This window comes from Chelmon rostratus, chromosome 4 (genome assembly GCF_017976325.1).
Source record: "Chelmon rostratus isolate fCheRos1 chromosome 4, fCheRos1.pri, whole genome shotgun sequence".
NCBI classification, from domain to species: Eukaryota; Metazoa; Chordata; class Actinopteri; order Chaetodontiformes; family Chaetodontidae; genus Chelmon; species Chelmon rostratus.
This window is the reverse complement of record NC_055661.1, coordinates 26,895,116-26,916,866: the sequence shown is the minus strand read 5'-3', so window position 1 is coordinate 26,916,866 and position 21,751 is coordinate 26,895,116. Positions and strand designations below refer to the sequence as shown.

The 21,751-nt window shown below is 43.1% G+C and overlaps 2 protein-coding genes across 4 annotated transcripts; one reads left to right on the top strand and one right to left on the bottom strand.

The window, feature by feature from the left end:
- The first annotated feature begins 1,161 nt into the window (after positions 1-1,161).
- Positions 1,162-3,061, top strand: smx5. Its single transcript, XM_041935809.1, has 5 exons — positions 1,162-1,225; positions 1,415-1,482; positions 1,795-1,825; positions 1,935-1,994; positions 2,912-3,061. Exons 1-5 carry the CDS (start codon positions 1,223-1,225, stop codon positions 3,035-3,037), a joined length of 288 nt encoding a protein of 95 aa, XP_041791743.1. The 5' UTR covers positions 1,162-1,222; the 3' UTR covers positions 3,038-3,061.
- A 1,545-nt stretch (positions 3,062-4,606) lies between these two features.
- Positions 4,607-11,113, bottom strand: bcl6aa (BCL6A transcription repressor a). 3 transcript variants are annotated; one of them, XM_041935238.1, is made up of 9 exons: positions 11,065-11,113; positions 8,752-8,923; positions 8,425-8,646; positions 7,374-8,339; positions 6,907-7,088; positions 6,640-6,807; positions 6,420-6,550; positions 6,025-6,162; positions 4,607-5,919 (listed from the first exon to the last, which is right to left on the bottom strand). In XM_041935238.1, exons 1-9 carry the CDS (start codon positions 11,093-11,095, stop codon positions 5,776-5,778), a joined length of 2,154 nt encoding a protein of 717 aa, XP_041791172.1. In that variant the 5' UTR covers positions 11,096-11,113; the 3' UTR covers positions 4,607-5,775. The 3 variants fall into 3 exon arrangements, with proteins under 3 accessions (XP_041791172.1, XP_041791173.1, XP_041791170.1); XM_041935239.1 differs by lacking the exon at positions 11,065-11,113 and adding an exon at positions 9,004-10,961; XM_041935236.1 differs by lacking the exon at positions 11,065-11,113 and adding an exon at positions 10,692-10,961.
- Between the last annotated feature and the right edge of the window lie 10,638 nt (positions 11,114-21,751).

Below are 21,751 nucleotides of genomic sequence, written 5' to 3'. Positions count from 1 at the left end.
GGAAAACCTGAGCGACACTTTACTTTCACAGATTACATCATGGTCACTCATGTGCATCAAGAAGAGCTCTAAAAAAGAAACTTCTTCATAACATTTCTTGAATTTATACATTTTTTCATTTAGATTGAAATTCTTATTATTATTATTATTTAGTCTTCTTCCCCTTATCGTTGGTAGTCCAGTCAGTACAAAGGACAATCCAAGGGACTGGGGAGGTTATGCTTTGTGCATGTTATGCAGTTCTCCTTCCAGAGAGATGTCGTCTACACAGGGTCCCAACATGTGGGTCAAGACGCTGCAAGAGGTCATGAGACGAAACGAGACATTTGCATTTGCTACACAAAATTTTTTACACTTTTTTCAGATGCCCCTCCAAACTCTTAAGGCCAATGAAAATGGCTCAGTTACTTTTTGGTTTGGCATGGTCCTAAACATAAGCATTGAGGATGGGTTGCAAACAAACATTCCCTCATTTTAAGGGGTCAAGACGAAAAGATTGGGAAGCACAATCAGGATCAGGATCAGAATAAATATGTGTGCACGTACAAGGAATTTGACTCTGGTTCAAACATTTCACTCAATGTGCTGTACAAAAAGACACAAAAGACTGAGCAATATGTTAAATGGTTAAAAATATATGAAAATATAATGAAATTGTACATGTTAAAAACTGCATTAATGGAAAATAAATGGCCAGTCAGTGGATGTTTTGGTGTCAGGGTTAGTGACACTGTTAACTGTTCAACCGGGTGACGGCCGGTCACGAGTCTAGTAAATCCTAAAGGGTGCAAAGGACTTTAGTGCCGCTGCAGTTTTTGATCCTGTGCCTTTGGACTGTGCGTTTTTTCAATATTCCAGTCTGCCAATCAAGAAACTTGTTGACCGGTCCAGCAGGTCTGAGACCCCTTTAGAAAAAGGAATTACACAGAACCAACAGATGAACAGCCAGAAAGTCATTCCACAGATTCTATGAGACATTATCACACGTTTTGTCTCACAGTGATGGTATCATGCTTTATGGTCACGCATTTCATTTAACGAGCAATAACAAACCTCTCAGGTCCCGCAGTTCAACGTGTTGTGACGCTCAAAGCACTGAGCGCACATCTGGCTCTCCCATGTGGAACTTTTCTGTAACTACACCCTGGTCCGTCGCAGCAATATCACGCGACTTTTACGTCATCAACACGAGGCGCACTACCACAAGGAAGCGACAGCAATAATGGTAAGAAATCAGTTCGAATGTCTGAATTTATTTCCCAGTTTACATCAAATGTCTCATCTGAAAGCGTTGAAGCACCTCCAGCTCACTGTATCACTTCATCTGGTTTACATTGCAAGCAATCTGCAGCCCGTATCGTGCTCGATATTTAGCATGCTGCTAACGTTAGCATCATGTCGCTCTGTTTTTCAGCTTTTCTACTCGTTTTTCAAGTCGCTGGTGGGGAAGGATGTTGTGGTGGAGCTCAAAAACGACTTGTGGTTAGTTTATTTTCTGACTAAGATTGGTAAATTTCTAATACTGTTCGGTTTAGCTTCCGTTATTTAGTTATGCTAACTATAGAGTTACATGCTGTAATATGAATGATAGAGTAATGATGCACATTATAAGCCTCATTTACGGTAGTGCTGGCGGTGGATTGTAATATAGAGTAAAGTATTCTTGTTGTTTTGTCCACCACCTGTATGTAAGGACCAGTGGTTCAATCACCTCCACTTTGGTCTTATATGTTTTTGGTTTAAGGATTTGTCCACAAATGCCTTTCACAATTTTTCTCCCATCTTTCTTTGCAGCATCTGTGGAACACTTCATTCTGTTGACCAGGTTGGAAATGATTCATTTACCTTATTTTGGAATAAATTGATTCAGCTTTTACATTTTTCTCTCCGACTGCCCAGTTGTGACGTCACATTTCTCTGCTTGTGTGTTTCAGTACCTGAACATTAAGCTCACAGACATCAGCGTCACGGATCCAGAGAAGTATCCACACATGGTAGGTTTAACTGTCCGGCACGTTCTCTTTCAGTTTCAGCATGTGTGACTTGTCTATCTTAACCCTAATGTTCTGCTTGAGACTCCTGGATATCCTGGTCACTCTTTAAAAGCTCACAAAACACCTTGATATCACCTTGATACTTCATGATGTATCCAAGTTTTAGGAAAGGCTTAGAAATGTAGTTTTGAAGTGACAACATTTTCTTAATCTGCTTCAGATTACTTCTGTTTGGGGTCTCAGAGACCCCATCTGTGAAACTCGGTTAAACACAATGGATTTTCTCAAATCCCAAATAAGTCTGTACACACACACATGCACACATATGCATGTGTTGCAAGTTCCCACAGACATGGACGTGAGGATCCATGTGAAATTTACAGTCTCAGATGCCTCCATCCTTTATGTATGGCATATATAATCCATACAAAAGGAATTTTTTACAGTATACAAAGAGGATACATTATGCAAAGCTAATAGGGGAACATACAAAACATTAAATATGATCTTATTTGGTGTTGCCCAAATGCTCTATGGTCATTTCCATATCTTACACCTTCATCAACTGGTCATGCTGAGTTTGTGGCAAAGGAAAGAGTTACGGCTTCAGTACTTTTTATACCTTCTGAGTTTTCATGGGATCAGAAGGTTAAAAAAATATTTATATCATCACACCCCAATCAATGGGAAAGTAAAGCCAATGTCAGCAAAACGCCCATGATTCTTGTATTCACTAATAATTTCAGTTCCACGAAACTGGACACTTTCACAAAAACACCAGTTCGTTTATGAGCTATCTGATGGTGAAGTATTATCGGACTGATTCTGCATCGCTTAAGGCTGATTTACAGCACCCCCAACAATTTAAATGATGATTATCTTCAAACCCCACAATGTCTTGTTTTAATTTGCTCCAGCTGTCTGTGAAAAACTGTTTCATCCGTGGATCTGTGGTCCGGTATGTTCAGCTACCCGCAGATGAAGTGGACACTCAGCTCCTGCAAGACGCTGCACGAAAAGAAGCAATGCAGCAGAAGCAGTGATTGACCTGCAGGATGGGGTTTAGTCTGGGGGGGGGGGGGGGGGGGGGGGGGGGTTTGTGACGGTGAATAGTGAGTTTGAGTTAAGTACATTTAAAGATGATACAGTTTGTGCAGCTCTTGTAATTAAGCAGTGTTTCCTGTACTATCACAGAGAATTTAATTGCATTCCTCACACTGGTGATCAATAATTTGCAAAGCAGTAATTATTGGAAATGGTTTTCACCTCTCAGGCCGTGTAGGAGGCTTCATTTGATACGATCATTTGTTTTGTTTGAAAGTAATAGAACCAAATCCAGTTTTGACCCGGTCGAGGTAAAGACCTCTTGCAGTCTTTCTGTTGTTCATCTTTAAAAATTATGACTTTTGGATTTTTTTTAATGCCACTTCAAAATAAAAAAGGTATTTTGTTTATATTCTGATCATGTTATTGTCATTTATAGGGATCTTTCTGTAGTTTTTCTGTCAAGTGTTGCACCTGTTAAAGATTTTAGTTTTGGCCTTTAAAATTATCGGAAAAACTGAATAAGCTTTGTTGCCTTGAGCTGTGGTCGCGGGAGGAAGATATTTTGTAAATGACTGCATTTATGGGAAATAAAAATGAGAATCCCATGGCCTCATTGTGCTAGTCGTCCAAATCAGAATACTGAGATAACTTGAAATACTGAAGTAATAGTAAAAACACATGAGCGTGCATCGTAAAAACGTGCTGTACACTGTCCTCTGGATGCTCTGTAGGAGTGTGATACATGTGACCAGTAGAACCACTGGTTTATCAATTCAGTCAGTCCAGCATAAACATACTTTTCATACGTTTAATGTCATAATCTGAAACGTTGTGCTTAATCTCAGTTTTCTGCTCTAGCTGCCGTTAACCATTAGCCTTTAATTGCTCCCACCTGAGCCGCGTCCCCAGAGCACTGGCTTTGCTCCTGCCTGCAGCTGCAGGGACGAATAAAGCATTTTGAATTGTCACTCGCTGCCGCAGTGGCTGTAATTCAGACAGAGTTGCAAAGACTTGCGTTAATGCTGATCGTCTGAAGGTGTGGATGGTTTGTTAGCGGGCACTGCAGGAACTTTTTAAAGGCGTTTCGTGGGTTGTTAGTGGAGTTCAACAGAAACTATAAAAAGCCAGATTTTCCCACAGTGTGAACAGACACTGGATAGTTTTTCCTCCTGCTGAAGCATCCACAGCAGAGAGCAAAGAGAGGTGACTGATCGGACTGATCAGTTTTAGTCTCAGCGTCAAGGGAAATCAAGCTATATGTGATTTATTTTACAAAACATCAGCTACTTACAAGCAAAGTACAGTCATCTTTATTTTCTGGATACTTTTAGGTAATTTAAAGGTAAATATTATCCTCCAATCAGTAAAGGCTGAAAATTTCTGATTGTTGTTTCAGTTTAAACACAGTTAATCTGTTGTGCTATATTTGATCCACATGCTACATCGTCTAGTTTTATTGTAGCCATCTCTTTTAACAGTATTTCTGGAAAAATGGTCAAACTGTGTCCGTACATGAGACGTCATTCCTCACTTTAATATGACAAAGTCAATCTGGTGTTAAGACATAGAAATCCAATACGTTTATTTTACATTCATACATCTAAACATTGTACAATAATTTTAATGCAGTTAAAAAAGTCCAATCCAAAACAAGTCCTGAAGATTTACAATGATGAATTTGCATGTTTTAGGGTTGATGACAAGCATTTAAAAATATGTACACACACACACACACACACACACAGGGATCTAGGACAAGTGGCGTCCTTGAGTTGTACCTTAATACAGCCGGGCTGAACGGAGAAGAATTCAGTCACCATAGAGAAAGGCACATCGAATACACAGTGTATGTACAAACAAAAACCTCGACACTTACACAACTTTACTGTAGGATCTAGAACAATGACCGAAACTGTAAACCTTCACTTATGGAAAACAAATTAACAGAAACAAAAAATTCACATCTATACAAATACATTTGAAGCAAAATATTTTCTTGGTCAAAACAAAGCAGTACCTTGAAATGCATTTCAACACTTAGATTGGCTCTGCCCGCAGAGAGCAATCCCACAGATATAATTACACAATATGTCACAATATTTATGCAGTTGCCCACTTCATGTGCGCTGACAACTGGCAACGGTAAGAGTACCTCATGCATATCCTCATCAGACAGCAGCAGTCATCTGATATGTTTTAGACTAAAACCAATTACAATGTCATTTTTTCCCCCCCCTCGTCACATGAATATGGCAACTTGACATGGTGCAACATGTACGTACATCTACATAAAAATGTATAGACAACTCTATACAGCCGCAAATCTCGTTATCTTAAAATATATGTACCACCCGTCAATCAAAATTTTTAATACTTTCAGAAAAGTAAGTTCTCTGATATAAAATACTGTATTTTCAAAAAACAGATTGTTTACATTCCATCCTTCTCAACAAAATAAAGCTTTATATACGTACCTTCAAAGCTTAGAAACACTTCCAACATACATATGTATATATATATATTTATATCTATATAGAAACAATAAAGTGACTAAGATGCCATATGTGGCTCTACGTTCACATGTAGTGGAAACCCGTTTACAATGGCATACACAGCCAATTTATTTGTCTAATGAACACAGTGTGGCACTACAATTTTGGATGATTGTACAAGTTGGGGTCTTTAAATGCCAAGGTCAAGATTGCCTCCTTTAAAACTGTTCCCTTCTTCCGGTTCAGCATGCCTTCGTCAAGTCAGTTGGCATGTCTGCCGTCGACATGCGGTACTGGATCTTCGTGTTAGTGATGGCGCCGTGCTTCTGTCGAAGATGCAACCGTAGCTGACTCTTGTGGCGGAAGTGCAAGTTGCATTTCTCACACTGAAAAGGAAAGCAGCGCGGCGTTATTTTAAAGCACGCTCACCGTCTTCTAATGGCTTTAATTTGCCGAAGGTCGTGTTATTATGTTACGGCGTGTCTACGTACATGGTAGGGCTTTTCTCCCGTGTGGATGCGCAGGTGGCTCTTCAGCGTCTGCAGGTGACGGAAGCGTGTTCCACAGATCTCGCATGGATATGGCTTCTCGCCCGTGTGGATCAACACATGGGCACGGAGATGAGCAACCTGAAGCGTGATCAGAAAGCATCATCAGCTTGAATCAAACCATCTGACTGATTAAAATTGCATTCGAACCAATTGAAACTTATCTGGGAATGCGTTAGCAAGCTTTGTAAAGTCTGTGTAAAAGCAAAACACCCTTAAAGATTTTCTTCACATTAATTAAGAGCACTTCTGTAAAGCTGATAATAAGGAGACCCGCCCATAGTTAGAGTTGAGTGATCGCACACAGCAGAGAAGGAAAAGGTTGGAGATTTTCTTACCTGTACAAAACGAGCTCCACACGTCTCACATTTGTATGGCTTCTCTCCTGAGTGGATGCGAGTGTGAGTCTTGAGGTTAGCTGGTCTGTTGAACTGAGCACCACAGATATTACAGCGATACGGCTTCTCTCCTGAAAACAGGAAATCGGAGACAAAAAAAACGTTAGAATCGAGCGGCGACAGCGCGCAGACGCGGCGGGCGATGAATTAACAGATGTACCTGTGTGGACAGTCTTGTGGCTGGCAAGGTTGCCCTTGTAGCGGAAAGCAGCCTGGCAGCGGTCACACTTGTATGGCTTGTCGCTGTGTACTTGAAGCATGTGTTGTTTCAGCGCTTCGTCTTCAGCAAACTTGGAGTCGCATTCATTACAGAAGAACGTTCCGTTTTCTGTTCAGGAGACATCAGAGGAAAAGTTAACCTCTCGTCCGAAATATGCACAAGAACGTTTCATTTGACGCTGACATTTAATATCCGGGATAAACTCACCACAGCTGGAGTCTGAGTATTCTGAGTGCAGCTCTGCCATGTCTTCCGCGAGACGGGACCTGGAGGTGTTGGGACAGACTTCTGAGTGCTGCGGGGACGGCGTGCCGCAGGACGAGCAGTTCAGGCGGCTCAAGTAGTGTGGAGGGTGGCTGTCGCCGTTCCTCAGCGAGCCCTCGAGGGCACTAAAGACGAGAAACAAATACCTCAAGTCAGAGCTAAAAATATACTTATATCAGATGCGAACAAGTCCTTTAAAATTTAAGTTGCTAAAATTAGGTGGATGTCCAAAATCCACAACATGAACTGGATTATAGGCAAATAAACAAATTGGCCATAAACTCCTCATATATCTTCGTTACCCCCAAATCCTCCCAGCACATCACACAAACCGATCCAGAAGAGAACTGAACATTTTCTCGTCGTTCTGGAGCAGAAACTCTGCAGCTCTGTGTTGGAACAAACCTCACCTGTTAATGATGTTGTTGAGACGGCTGGCCTGGGGCACAGGTAGGTCCTCGCTGTGATCGTTGCTCTTGCTCGTGGTTTGCGGGTCGAGGTTCTCCGAGTCGCTGGGGTGGAGGTAGGGTTGCAGGCCGAGGCGGGGAGGCGAACGAATCCCGGGATCCCGCAGCCCCACCTCTTCTTCCTTGGCGCTCTGATTCAATACGATGAACTTGTACTTCTTCCAGTTGCGAGCTTTGGGGTCCTGCGTGCCCTGCGGGGCTTGCACTCCGGTAGCTTGCGAGAGGCCGGCGTTCTTGCTACTGCTGGACTCTGTTGGGGAGTTGGGCTGGCAGTCTGACTTGAGGGGGCTCTGTGGGCTGCTCATGAGGCTCTTGCGTCCAGCGGAGGAGATTCCAGGGAGGTAGTGCTGATGGATCAGGTCTTCCTCTGCCTGAGGAGCGTGATCTTTGCCAGAGTCCTTCTGGTGCTCGAGGGTCAACACAGGGAACGCACGCTTCCTCGTGCCGAGAGCGATAGACTGACTGACCCCCTCGTGGCTTTCCTTCCTCATCTCGTCGTCTCTCCCTACCTCCCTGGAAGCGTAGGTGGTGGAGTGAATAATGCTGGAGGAGCTTGTGCCCACTGCCCTGGTGTATTCTGGCCTGATGATGTTGGCGCTGTCGTGCGGTGAACAATGCTTGTGGTGGATGCCGCTCTTCGAGAGGTCAGCAAAAGCGTTTTTGGCATCAGTCAGCTTGCAGAGAGGGAAAGGGAATCCTGGCATGGGAAACTGCCCGTAGAGATGGTAGTTGCTGGGGGTGCTGACCCCATTGAACATGTTTGAGCCGTAGGGCCTCCCATCCCTGAATGGAGCTACGCGGCTGTGCAAACTGTCAACAACATCATGGGGCCGGTAGGCGTGGACGTCCTGAGGTAAAACCAGGGGACTGACCAAAAACTCATCTCTGGGCAGCTTGGCAGTTGGATCACTGTGGAAACAAAGAGGAGGTGAAAAACATGACAGATGCTAACAATAAGTCTGAGTGATTTATAATGGAACCCGGTTCTACCAACCTGGATTTGATGAATCTGTGGCAGGTGTCCACAACATGGTCCATCTGCAGGTAGATGGCTGTGTTCATGATCGCCATAATCAGGCTCTCCTTTAGTGTGAGACGGGAAGTGTACATAAACTCAAGCAGGATGGCAAAGCCCTCTGGGTCCACCTTTGGGTCCAGGCTGATAGCATTAAGGTTGCACTTGTGGGAGTCAGTAAAGATGGTGTAAAACAGCCCACTGCAGCCACGTGAAAAGAAAAGGAAACACAGACAGAGCGTACGGACATCAGCCACTTCATCTTCAAACTGCAGCAGAAAAATTGTCTCATATACCGGAACTAACCTGCAAGCCATGAGAACGGTCTTGTGTGCACGAAACTGCTGCCTGTTGACCAAGATAGTGACATCTGTGAGAATATCTCTGCTACGCAGCCGATTCAGGTTGAGCAGGACATCACTTGCATGGCGTGTGAACTGTATGCAGCTGTCTGCTGCGCAAGCCATTTTGTCAAGTTCTGCAAACAGAAAAAAGCAAAGATTATTTCACAAAAATAGCGTCATGGTGAGTTTGTTTTACTGCAGCGCCACAACTCACCCCCGCGCTTCAAGGCTGAGGTACAGGTAATCTATAAATTAATTAATTGGGCTGAAATTATTTATGATCCTCACTGCTCTTTGTCAGTGTGGCAGAGTGAGAAACAGATGCGGCCGTTCCTCCAGAAGGCGGCGCCATTTATTAAACAAACACTGTCTAGACGTTCAAATTTCTACCTTTAGAATCGATTCTCCCTCCTCACTTTCTCTCTAAACCGGCGGTTGACAAGTTAATACAACAAATTAAGACGAGGGAAGGTCTGAAGCACATTCTGACTGACTGGGGCAGACCAAAGTGTCACAATATAATTCTGTAATAACGGTATTATTATTAGATTTTTTTTTCCTCAACAAAAATAATGGCACTGACTGATAAATAAAACAGCTCATGTTTAAGTAATAACCACCATCGATGTCCTGCGTGTTATTTTAAAATCTCTGGCAGTTTAATGCTCTCTCGTTCACAGTGAGGGAGGAAAGTTGCGCCTGTGTCCGCCTGCAGCAGCGCGCTGTCGGCTTCACTGCGAACAAGCTGCTGAAATAAAGAAGCGGCTCACTCACAACTGCAAACTTTTCTCTTTTTTCCCTCCCCTTTCTCCTCCACACAAATAAACATCCGAACAATGAATTTTAATTTCAACCGCAAGATGTCCTCGCCTTATTGAATCTTCAAAACAACAGCTGGCAAGGTTACACAAGTAACAGTTCTCCTCGTTTGCAGGAATAAAACCTGTGACAGCGTGTTGTTGTGAAGCTGCAGCGCTTTGACAGCGTGCCACAGTGCGGCTCCACGTCTCTTACTTTAAACTAATATTTAATCAAATCAAAGCAGAACTGGCTCAACAAACCCTCAAACCCAGATTTATGACAGAATCTTAAACTCAATGTCAAGACTGAAGTCTGTAACTGGACACGTCCGAAAATAGAAGCAGGACAGAGTGCAGCCTAAATAGACGGATGTCCTCTGATGAGAAGGTGGTGAATTATGACCTCCAGTCGGGGACAAACAGCCGCTACTGTAAACACAATTAGGCTAACTACATTTTCAGAAAACGTATTTAAGAGCTGCAGAACTGTGTGACTTCCGCCGGTCTACTTTATTCCAGCGCGTTCAGTGAAATGACAGCTCTCAGATTTCAAGCCTCCTGTTCTCAACATATCTGATTTTATTTCATGCGCCTGGTCTGACTGTGACCGCTCCTGAGCTTTAAATGCAGTCTGATCGAAACTGTCAGCCCGATGCAGAAACAACACTTTGCAGGGAAGCTGAAGCCAAGTCTGCGCGCATCTCAGCAAAACCTTCCAACTTGGCGTCGCTCGGAAGGCGACAATGGAAACATGACAACTTGGTGCGACGACGCATCTCGCAGCTTCTACCGTGGAAAAAACACACACACACACACGCTCACACCCGATCGACGCTGATGTTTCCGCCGCGGTGTTACGCTGACAGACGGGCTCGCTCGGCGCAGCCTTTTGCGCTCCATTAGAGCAAATTACCGTCTGCGCGAGCGCGGAGTGAAAGCACCCTGAACCCGAGGCTGCCATGCTGCCAGCAAAGTTCGTCTGACAGCGCGCGCGAGCCGCCGCCACACAGTCTGTTGACACTTTGACGTACAAAGTGGCATTAAATCCGCGCGCGCCGCCTCTGTCAACACAGCCCGCCGCGACCACCCGAGGACCACGCACCACAGCCCGGGCTCCGGCCAGCCTCTGCGCCGCTCAGAGCCCTCATTCTCCTCGCTGTGGCCGGCTGACCCGCGCCTTCCTACAGCTCTACAACACGACTGTCAGAGCGGCGGCAGGCTGCCGGTTCAGGGCGACCCGCTACAACCGAGGCGGATCTGTCACCGAGGGCGGCGCGCTGCCTGTCACTGCGGGAGCCGCTTCAGAGTTTCGACCGTGCACCGTTCAAACTGCCAGCAGACACCACACAGCCCCGGCCCCGCAAACACTTAAAACAGCACAAACGGACAAACAGCTATGTCTTAAAACATCGGCAACACACAGTACATAAGAACTTCGCGCCAAATTAGAGGAAAAAAGGAATTTAAAAAATCACCTGGTAGCGCTTTCCTAGAAACTTCTTGCATCACCACTTCTAAGAACCCCAGTTCTAAGAATCAGACGAGCTCAATTCTCGGAATTTGAGCCCGAGACCGTACCACTTCGCCTGGGCAGGGGAGAGTCGTTTTTTTCCCTCGTGCTGAACACAACTTGTTTCCAGATCGATTATTCTAGCCCGTGTCACCCACTGCGGGTTTTGCAGCAAGCACGGCGTGATATCAATGTTTAAATTAGTGCAAAAAGAAATATTATTTCGTAAAATAATGCGGGAAATTGTTTGGTAGTGGTCTGCCCCCCCTCTGTTTTTGGTTGAATCCACAGTCACAGGACGTCGAGCCGGCGACGTCACCAGTTCCTTAAACCCAACCCCCGAAATTCTCAGAACTAATTTATATTCTGTGATTTAAGCGATGTATCGTTTCGCTGCCTTTCGTCGCATTTAACACACACACCCAACATGTTCAGCACACAGACCGACATCTTAATTAGGCCCACGCGGACAGGTCGATGTGACAGCCTCGCCTTTCTTCTTCTTATCCACAATTCATTTTTGTAGCCAGATTTCCTGCAGGTATGCCGACTTCATAGACGGGGAATGCTGCGAATCACCATCGCGGGGTTTGTTGAAAAAGGAAAGCTTTAATAGATTTATTATTCACGAGTCTGCAGGCAGTCAGTTGAGCATGTGTCATGTGGTTTGGTTTTGCATGGTCGAACTGGCTTTGTTGGGTCGAGTTTTATGTTGTCATCAGCGCGTATAACGGTTTCATACGTTAGCTCTTGTTCAAGCGCCTGTTTTGCCAGATCGAGCGAAGATTTAGGCTGATTGTAAATGCGATCTACCGTGAATTAACTTCATGATTGCAGAGTGAACTTGTTGCACGAGAGCGAGCGGGTCACCAATCAGAGCAGAGAAGTTATGTTAATGCAATCAACGCTTGGTTTTTAATTCCAGATCACTCAGCTGGGTTTGATGATTTCTGTGTTAATGCTTAAAATGCCATCAGACCTATTGTTCACACTGTGAAATGTAACGTCAGGGTCAGCTCTTGGTGGTTTTTTGTTTTTTGTTTTTTTTTTGTGCTGCTATATCGTCTTAGTCAGTTTAAGACAGACTCCTGTTATGTGACCAGCTGTTTTTTCCTGAGAAAATGTTTCCTCCTGGCTGAGAGAAATATCTTTGTGAACTGATAACTTATTGGAAGGAGAGGCTCTCTGTGCAGGTGATCTGCACACTCAAACTAAAACATTGCTCATTGAAATGCAAAGTGAGAGATTCCTGGAAAATTAATTGAATGCATTGCTGTGATTTTTTCCCCCCTGCCGTTTCATTTAAGGCATGTGTACTCCCTGTTGCATCATTTCTCAGAGTTGGGCAAGAATAAACGCAGTCTTTTTACTTTTCAGCTTACTGGTCCTGTGTTTTACTTCATGCTCTGTGAGTCTGAAACATGTCACCAGCCAGACTCTTGTTTGAACTGTGTAGAACTGGTGTGAATCTCTCACCAGTTAAAAGCTGGTTTAAGATGCCCGGTTAGAGGATGTGCATGACAACATCTGAACAGTTGTATTAATTTCATGAGTTGTGGGCAAGCATTTACTGTCAGTGACTCACCGTGGAAACTTTGTTTGTGGTGATTCCAAACCACGGATTCCCCGTCTTTTCTCATCCCGTTCACTCCTTGGCACAGAAGGAGCATTTGCTGAACTGATAATACACAACAAAGACAAGTTTGTACAATTAATTACAAGATATATCAGTTTGTATTACGAGAGTGAAAGTGTCGACTCACTTAGTGACTCTCCTTTCATAGTATATCATTTATCTTCAGTGGTTTTAATATTACTGAATAACACAGAAGCCCTCGTTAGATTTAAATGCTCCGGTGGCACAATGTCAATTAAATATCTGATTAATCTGATATTTGTGTCATTGTAAAGATCAGTGGGCAAATAAAGACTGAAGCATGAGCTCCTTCCCAGTCAGTGTTATTAATGTTAATAATCAGTAAACAGCACATCCCATGCTGGATGATAGAGGCCTGCTGGATTTGTATTTTATTTTGATAAATGTTCACGTTGAGACTTTCAAAACCTTCTTTCTTCTCTACACCTGCTGATCATGAAATATTTCAGAACATCTTTAAGGAAGATCTTGTACATTTCTTTAGTTTTCATGATGAAGATGAGCAGAGTAGTGAAAAAATACATTTCAAGATTATCTTCATTTTTGTGCAATTTTTGTATGTCTTTATTGTCCAATTTTCCACATTTTTGAGAGAGATTTAAAAAAAAATATGCTTTGACACTTTGACATTTGAGCAGCCGGTTACCTTTGTGATTCAGTGTACAACCCTCTGTGTTATACACATCCAAAGGAATCAGATGCAGCGCCTTTTTTTTCTCCTTTTTTGTTTAACCCTTTATGCGACGACACACTCCACTGTAACGTAACCGACATTTCCCTGCGGATTGCCCGCGCATCCGCCCATCTGGATCCGGCATCCCTCTAAAAACACTCCAGGTGTTCACAAGCCATTGGGGAGAAAAAAGTCTCCAAAATAATTAAGACGCATGCTTTTACAGCAATCTCCAATTCAGCACTGCCAAATAAAGACTATCTTGAGCTCCAAACAAAGAGCAGCGTCAACTTTATTTCAATCCACTTGGGGGATGTTTAAGGCGCTCCAGCACAGTTATGCATAATGCACGGCCATAAACCATCTAGGAGTTGGGAGGGAGATGTGTAATTTACCAAGGCCCCATGCTGTGCCCAGCTATAGAAAGATGAGATAATTACTGCAAATCCTTGGCAAACTTTTACTCAACCGATTCCTAGCAAAAATAAATGACCCACTTACACAGGACAGAGAAAGCTGATCAATACCCCCCCGTCTACACTGATAGGATTGCCACTCAGGGCTCGTTGTCACATTACAAACAGTGAATCGGTTAATCCCGGTTCTCCATTCAGGCTGTATAATTAAACAACGGGTCACGACGTAAGGGTCTCGGTCTCTTTGTCTAGGCGGCACGCTGTTCAGAAACAATCACAGCTAGAGCAGGTTGTGACAGTGATTCAAGTCTGCCCGGGCCAGTAACAGCTGCACATTAAAAAAAAAATCTTGTACACTTCTGACACAGTGTGAAGCATCTCGAAGCCGTTTCATTGCCTACACTTGGTGCATGATAGGTCATTGAATAGAAATGCCCACTGACAAAAGCCTGAGGCCCGGAGGTTGCCTCACTTTTTTTTTTCATAAACTGCACACTTTTGTCTCGTTTCACAGCAAATTTCTGCCAACTTCAGTGTTCATTGTCAGCAAAGATGTGAGTGTGGAGTTTTGTTCTGAGAGGCATGATGCAACCAAGCTGTAACACCAAACAGATAATGCTGTTAGCTACAGAGGTCTTTTTAGTTCCTTTCTTTAAAAGAATTTCTTTTTATATTGTTAAGTTTCACTTTTTTAACTCCATGCATCCCAGAAGCATTTTTCCTTCTTTTGTCCACAACAAAGTCGCCCTTGTCAAACACCAAATCCGACTGCAGGTCTGAATTGTGACACGGCTGCAGCGTGTCTATAAAAAAAAGATTTGCTCCTCTCGTCTTATTGTGTATATTTATGCGTTTTCCTTCCTTCATCGTCTGTTTGAGCAGATCACTGCAAACATGTGACATGCATAATTTATAGCGTCGGTTAAATAACACAACATGTAATAAATAGATGCAGTGAAAAATTCCCTGACACCACTTCAAAAGATTCTGTGTGCAGGTAGTGATGAGCACACTTTACTTGGAATCTTGCCTCCTGCTTTTTTAATTAACAGACAAACAGGCAAGTCATATTCTGACATGAAATCGTGTCAACAATGCAACAATGCCGCTGCGCGTGTCTCTGCACTCACACACTCCAGGTTCAAAGTTGGGTTTCATCCCATTTGACAAGGTTAAACACACTGGGAGATTATCAGCAGATAGAGATAAGGGGTTCACTCTGGTTCACAGTTATCTAAAAGGGATGCATTGATTGTATGTGCTGCTGTTAATATAAACGTGAGAATTAACATTTTGGTAATGCACCCTGGTGTTTCCCCTTATCGTTAGTGCTTTTATGGTGCAGTCTAAAGTTATGCATGTACTGTAAAGCAGCAACAGCAGAACACGTGGTCAGTACGGAGGCTCATGTCAAATCTTTGTTTTATTCTGCTTTACCCGTTTCTTTTTTTTTAAAAAAAAAAGAAAACACACCAAAAAAAAAACTTTGGAGTAAGTTTCTGCACTGTGCCTGTGTGGATAACCTTGAGTTCACCAGCTTGCCTGTGCAAGCTACATGCTAAGGTTATAGTCAGAGCAGAGGCGTGTTAGTGGGCTAGAATTCCAATTTAGTCAAATCAAAGCATGTAGATTCAGGACTTTCTCAAGGCCAGCTGAGAGGAGCCAGGAATGCAGCCTGCAGAGTCGAACTTGATGGAATTTTCCACGCATACCAGAAACAGTCCCTTGCCAGTGTGCCATCTGCTGGATGATGGGTCAGTAGCTTCCACAACACATGAGGACATATAGTACCAGTAATAGCTACCATCCTTAAAAATCTTCCCAGTGTTTGAGTGTTTGCTCTGTCTTCCTCGTCTCTCTCACACGCCCAGGGCTGCGAAAGGCAGGAGTTCCAAGAGCACATGAGGAGGGGTTGTTAAATTTGGGACAACTTCTGCACAGATTAGTTTCAAAGCCTTGTTTTGCGTCTCTACATGGATTCATCTTGGTATTTTAACGGGGGGTGTCCGCTCTCAGTGATAGGGAGCTCTAGTGCAGAGATTCAAATGGTAAACAAGTGGGTCTTATTTCTTTGCACCACCCTCAGTAATGATCCAATAAGAATCATCTGTCTGAATCAACCCCCTTTCCTGCACTGCTGTCACAATACCTATTAGTTAGTATCAAACTGTGGATCTCGATCGGTTCGGTGTGTGTGTTGGGAACGTTCTGAGCCTCCTTCCTCACACCCACCTTTTGCAGTGTTACTTTAAATCCACATCCACTCGAAAGCAACTGAAATTAAAAATAAGGGTGGTGTTGATGAAGGCGTATTTAAAGTTCATCTGCCAGTATAAGGTTTATAAGGTAAAATGCCTGCTTACATGCTCACAGGGTGTTTCAGCACTTTTCACACTGTGGTTGAACATAATTGGGTCATGGTCCAGCACTTTGGTGACAAATCAAGAAAACATAAATAGACTTTTTGTGAAAAAGGCATCCAGGGATTTTAAGATCAGAAGTGATACGCTGCAGAAGTAACAAATATAAACAGAACAACGTGCAAAACAACAGAGCATGTGAAGATTTCATTTCAACTTTTCCATTTGCACTGTTTAGACAATAGCGGTAACATTTCTGCTGTATTTCCACTGTACTGCTGGAACCTTCCATCGTCAACAAGGCCCCAAGTTGCTGAACCAGTTTGAATTCTTTGCCGTGTTTTGCATTCTGCATCGATTGTTCACATCCGACGTGCATTGAATGTGAGTTTTTGTCACAGAAATGTAAAGAAAAAGCAGAGCAATGCTCAGCAGCAGACGTTTTCACATTATCAGGGTTTGCCGGAATTCACTCCACATGAGTCACGGGCTGGGCTTTGTTATAGGGGACTTTTTTTTTTCATGTCATTCCTTCACCGATGCAGCTCTCCCCTTTACCCTGATCGCTGTCATGCTGTTGCCCAATTTTGCTGTCAACTACATCAAATTTTACTATGTTACATTGCACCCACTGGCAGGTCAACGTAGCTGCCGGCCTCTAATGCCAATAGCTGATACTGGTCTAAAGGGCTGGTTAAACAGGAAGTACACACACCTAGCTGCAGGCCACGGTTCAACAAGATCCACGCACGAAATAGCAGCAGTGCTCTTAGCACATCCACCACCTCAGCTCTCTGCCTCTGTTCGAAAAATCCTAAAATGTATAATCCTGCATGGAGCATTGTTGCATTCCTTATCAAACATGTATATTCTCTTAATTTCCTCTCATTGTAAAACAAAAATGCTCCAGATGAGCTTTCGTGATTTCATTTCATGTGAAATCTGGCATTAGCCCCCCCATCTGCATCAAACGTTCACAGCCTCCATTAGTATATAGGTGTATTTTCATGTCAGCTTTTTTGGTTTCCTCCAGCCAAAGCAGTAAATGGATTTAAATCCAACATGGAAACATGGGATTGGCGAGGATGAAAGCAATCCCACCAAGCCCCAGAAGTCAACTGCTTTACCAAAAAAAAAAAAAAAAAAAAAAAAAAACCCTCAAAATCTGGGCACTGATGTGGACTCAAGAAGAGATAATTCCAGCATTTTAATGAAATATCAAGGAAAGTATATACCCAACACATTAAATGCACTTGTATATTTAAATTGTTAATTTGCACAGAAAACTTAGAAAGAAATAGCGTGTCTTTTCATTTTTCTTCCCTTTTTTAATCAAATTTCTGACTAATCTGTGTTAGTTTTGCTTAAAATATATCATGTTTGACTGAACTCTCTTATGAAACTGACTTTGTCTTGTCAGCGCCTACACCCTGTTTTCAGTTAATGCATGAAGCCAGGCACTGCTCTCTCCTTCTAAATTCTGGAAAACCTCCCACTCTTTATGTTTGCTAGAAACAAATCAACTCATATAACCATCAGGCCTCTTTAATATGCATTTATGCACATTTGAAATGAAGAAATGAACATATTTTGATGAAAATTTATTCTTACTAATGTATCATAGTTAACAGCCACTGTATCCCTCACTGCTTTCATTAGGAGCATCTCTGATGCAGGAAATGCCAGGTGGAAGTGCTGATGCAAGAAAGCAGAGTGACACCTCCTGAGCTTAACACATTCGCATAATTGTTATCTGTTCTACAACACACAGGCAGACGCTCTTGATATCTGCTGCAATTTGAAATATTTTCTCCTTGCATGCGCAGGACTGCAGGCATTTCCTGATACTTTCGCATGTGAGTTTAACAGAAAATTCACATTTCACCAAACGGCATCGATTGCAGTGTGCATTAGTGATCGCTGCTGCTGCTGACTTTTGATGGTAGTCTTTTTTTTCACAGAGGTGGACCTAAACTACCAGCCTTTGTTGTCAGTGTCTTTTGTGCAGATGTGTAACGATTCTCAGAGAGAACTACTTACATGAAAATCAGAAGTGAATCAAAAAGGTCTCTCAAATCACACAGATCTTATCTTGAAGTTAAATGTCTATTTTACATGTTTTACATACTGTAGATAAACCTGCGAGAACATTATTTATTGCTTTCGGTACTCCTTATTTGCTTATCAGATGTCAGTTTGTTTTATCATGACCCGTGTCTGCCGTATGTCCTTTAATGTTACTTTGCATGCTAGCTTTTGTTATGTGACTGAGCAAATGTTTCAGCAGTGTACTGATCTGATCTCTGCTCACCATCGTGAAAGCAGTTCGGATAGTATAGCACTGTATAGTATATGAGGTGGAGGCGTGTTGCACTGATGTTTCTGCAGTGTTTGATTGTAATAAAAGTCAAAAGTTGAATTTTTGTCTTGTTTCAGAAGTGAAATTACATAGATGCACATCTCTACATGCAGTTTGTCCATGTAAGACGAGAGAATTAGAATAATTTCATGCCCAATCCCACTGATACAAACAAAATATAATGCAGTGCTGGATACATCACTAAATCATATATTTCTAAGTTGGTATTTGTGCACAGTTTTTAAAATAACTGATGCATTTTATTACCTAGACAAAGCATTGTGTCCTTATGACAACATATGACAAGTTGTAATATATGCAGCAATGCAGAATCACATGCGGAGCCAAGTGTGTCAAGTTTCAGAAATGTTTATATTAATGTAAACTTTTTGTTTTTTTAATTCAAGGAAGGTTTGCTAAGGGTTCAGTCTCCTTTGCAGCAATGCTCCACGTTCATTTATCTTGCCGGCATTGAAATATCGTCATTTTAACAGCGGCGCAGGTGTTGAGAAACAGAAGAAAGAAGTCTCACCTTTTTTCTGCTGGAAGGAGTGAGGCATGATGGGATCTGTAGTGGGAATCAGGAGGCAGTGCTGAGCCTTGAGTTCAAAGCTGTGAGCCCAGTTCAGGAAGCGAAGGGGCCTCTTGTGCAGCTCCAAAAGTCTTTTCAGCGGTGCCAGTCACTGAGATCAGTCAACTTTTCTACCTGACTATGGTAAGATCCAGAGCACAGCAAAGCACAGCCCGCCTTACTGTTCTCACCAGAGTTTTATTTTTCTGGCAAGCAGCGAGATGATCCAGGATGCAGAGTCTGACTGGTGCCCGAGCCTCCCTCTGAGTGGCAGCTAAAGCTGGAGGGATGAAGCTGTCTTCAGTGCAAAAGGGCACAGAATCTGTGTCTCGCGGTGGCAGAGCAGCTCTGGTGAAGCCTCGTGTCTGTCATTGTTCTGCAGGATGGGAATGCTTCTGGAAAGGCGGGCACGGCAGCGGGGCTGAAGTGAGTCAAGTCGACTGAGCACGCTTCATGTTAGTGAAACGGTCCACAGGGCATCTCTGGCTCTCTGAGCTGATAGGCCGCCTGCACTCTAGCGTTCATTGATTGTAGCACTCGGTCGCTCCACTTTTCCACGAATGCTAAAACTGTGGGGCAGGCTCAGTTTTGGCAAAAAAAAACAAAAAAGAAAGAAGAGATTAAACAGCCTGTAAAATAATCCCAGTTTTTCTATATATAATTCATTTGAATGAAGAGTCTAAAATCCCATTAAGCCTCAGGAGCACAAACCATAGACTAGCAGTGCCTTTAACATGGAAGAACTCTTGGAGCTCAGGCCATCTGCCAGATCAGAGTTTTTCATATACGGCAATGACACATTGTTTTATAAACAGTGCTTTTATACAACAAACATTTCAGTGTCCTAGAGCATTAATCTACCTAAGCTTATCTCAATCCATGGAACTAGATATTGCTCTTTATAACTTGTCTAGTGGAGGGGGTGTTATTACATCACACCAGCTGTCACTTCAACCTGGCACAGCCAATAGGAAGGTCAGTAACGTGGACAGTAAAGCAAAATTCAGGAAAAACACTCATATCAGTTCAGCGTTTGTTTTTTTAATCACTTGTGACAATAGTAAAAAAAAAAAAATTAGAGTGGAGCTGCATGCAATCAAAATGCATTTTAGTTGCAAAAGCAAAAGGCTTGACCAGGGATAAAGCAATGTTCTGCACGTGCATCCATCGCCCTAATGCAGGAATATCAGTGAGCATGAGTATCAGGGTGTAATCGTTCTTGACACCTGATGTTGAACTCAGATTAAATGAATACACATGCTGTCTGTGCAGATAAGCTCACCTCAGCGGGTAAGAACTCCCAAAGCTCTTGCTATTAACAGCGTAACATGGTGCACAGCTTTACTGTGTCAGCATCCGGCACTCTGTTGCTCATGACTGTCATCATTACAGAAAAATAAGAGACGAACGCATAAGAATGTGCACTTATACAAACACTGGAGGAAAAAAAGAGACGTATATGTGGGTTTTTGACATATCTGGACTGTATGTTCATTGCAGCCACGGGATAATCCATTGGATGAGTGGACTAATATTCAGCCAATCCTGCTAAAGCCAAATTAGTCCAACACATTTCCATCATATTTCAGAATAAAGCAGCCCCAACAATCTGAGCTCTTGGAATAGTGATGGCAAATGACCGGTGAGCCCTCAGATCCCCGTGATCCAGGGATAAACTTCTCATGAAGAAGCTTAAACCTCTGAACTGACACACAAATGAAAGCCAACAACAGGTCACACCGCCTCAGAGGAAAACTTTGATTACTGTATTGTCCTCTTACTGTCACCGGCAGCCACGGCGAGGCAGACAGAACCTGGGCAGCGCTGAAGACAAATGACAATAAAGACATCAAGGCTGACTGGAGTCCAATTCATCGACCCCCCTTTTCCACTCCGTGGGGCTTATAGGAGGACGGCTTCTGCAGAGCAGCGTATGAGTGACCTTAATCATCAGAGGGATATTTGGGTTTTATTCGGCAGCGATGCATGCGGTCATCGCTGGGTTTGACTGGCAGGCATAAAAAATGAGAGGGAGGCAAGGTCGGTTTGCAAAGTGTAATCCATATCATCCCGTTACAGAGGCTGCGCTGCCGTCGGCCCCGGGCCAAACATTTTGATGTTGATAATGATGTCGGATTATGCTGTCATCTGATGTAATTTCGGCCTGCATCAAATTAACAAAAGAGGGATCAACTGAATTCTTTAAAAGGGACAATTTCTCGTTGCAACCTTCTAGATGCAAACTTGATTTGATTCCATGGAGTGTTTATTTTTGTTTTTGTTTTTTTTGAAAATCCAGACTTGGTGTTTCTGGCTCGGCCTTTCCCACAGAAATATGAGATCAACGATTCCCAGCATGCTCGCTCTCTACAGCATGCCTCGCTGTAACTCATATGAGCAGCGTCTGAAGAAAAATGTGTCTGGAAGCTGAAAACTGTGACCCTGCACCGTCTGCACATGACTGCAGAGAAAACGCTCAATTAAAATGTAGCCCTGAGGGAACGTGTGACGTGAATTTGTTAATTATTAATCAATCAATCAATTTATCAAGTGTGTCAGCGTCACTTGAATTGTTTTTTCAACGCTTATGGATGTTAAATCACAGACCTCCCGTGG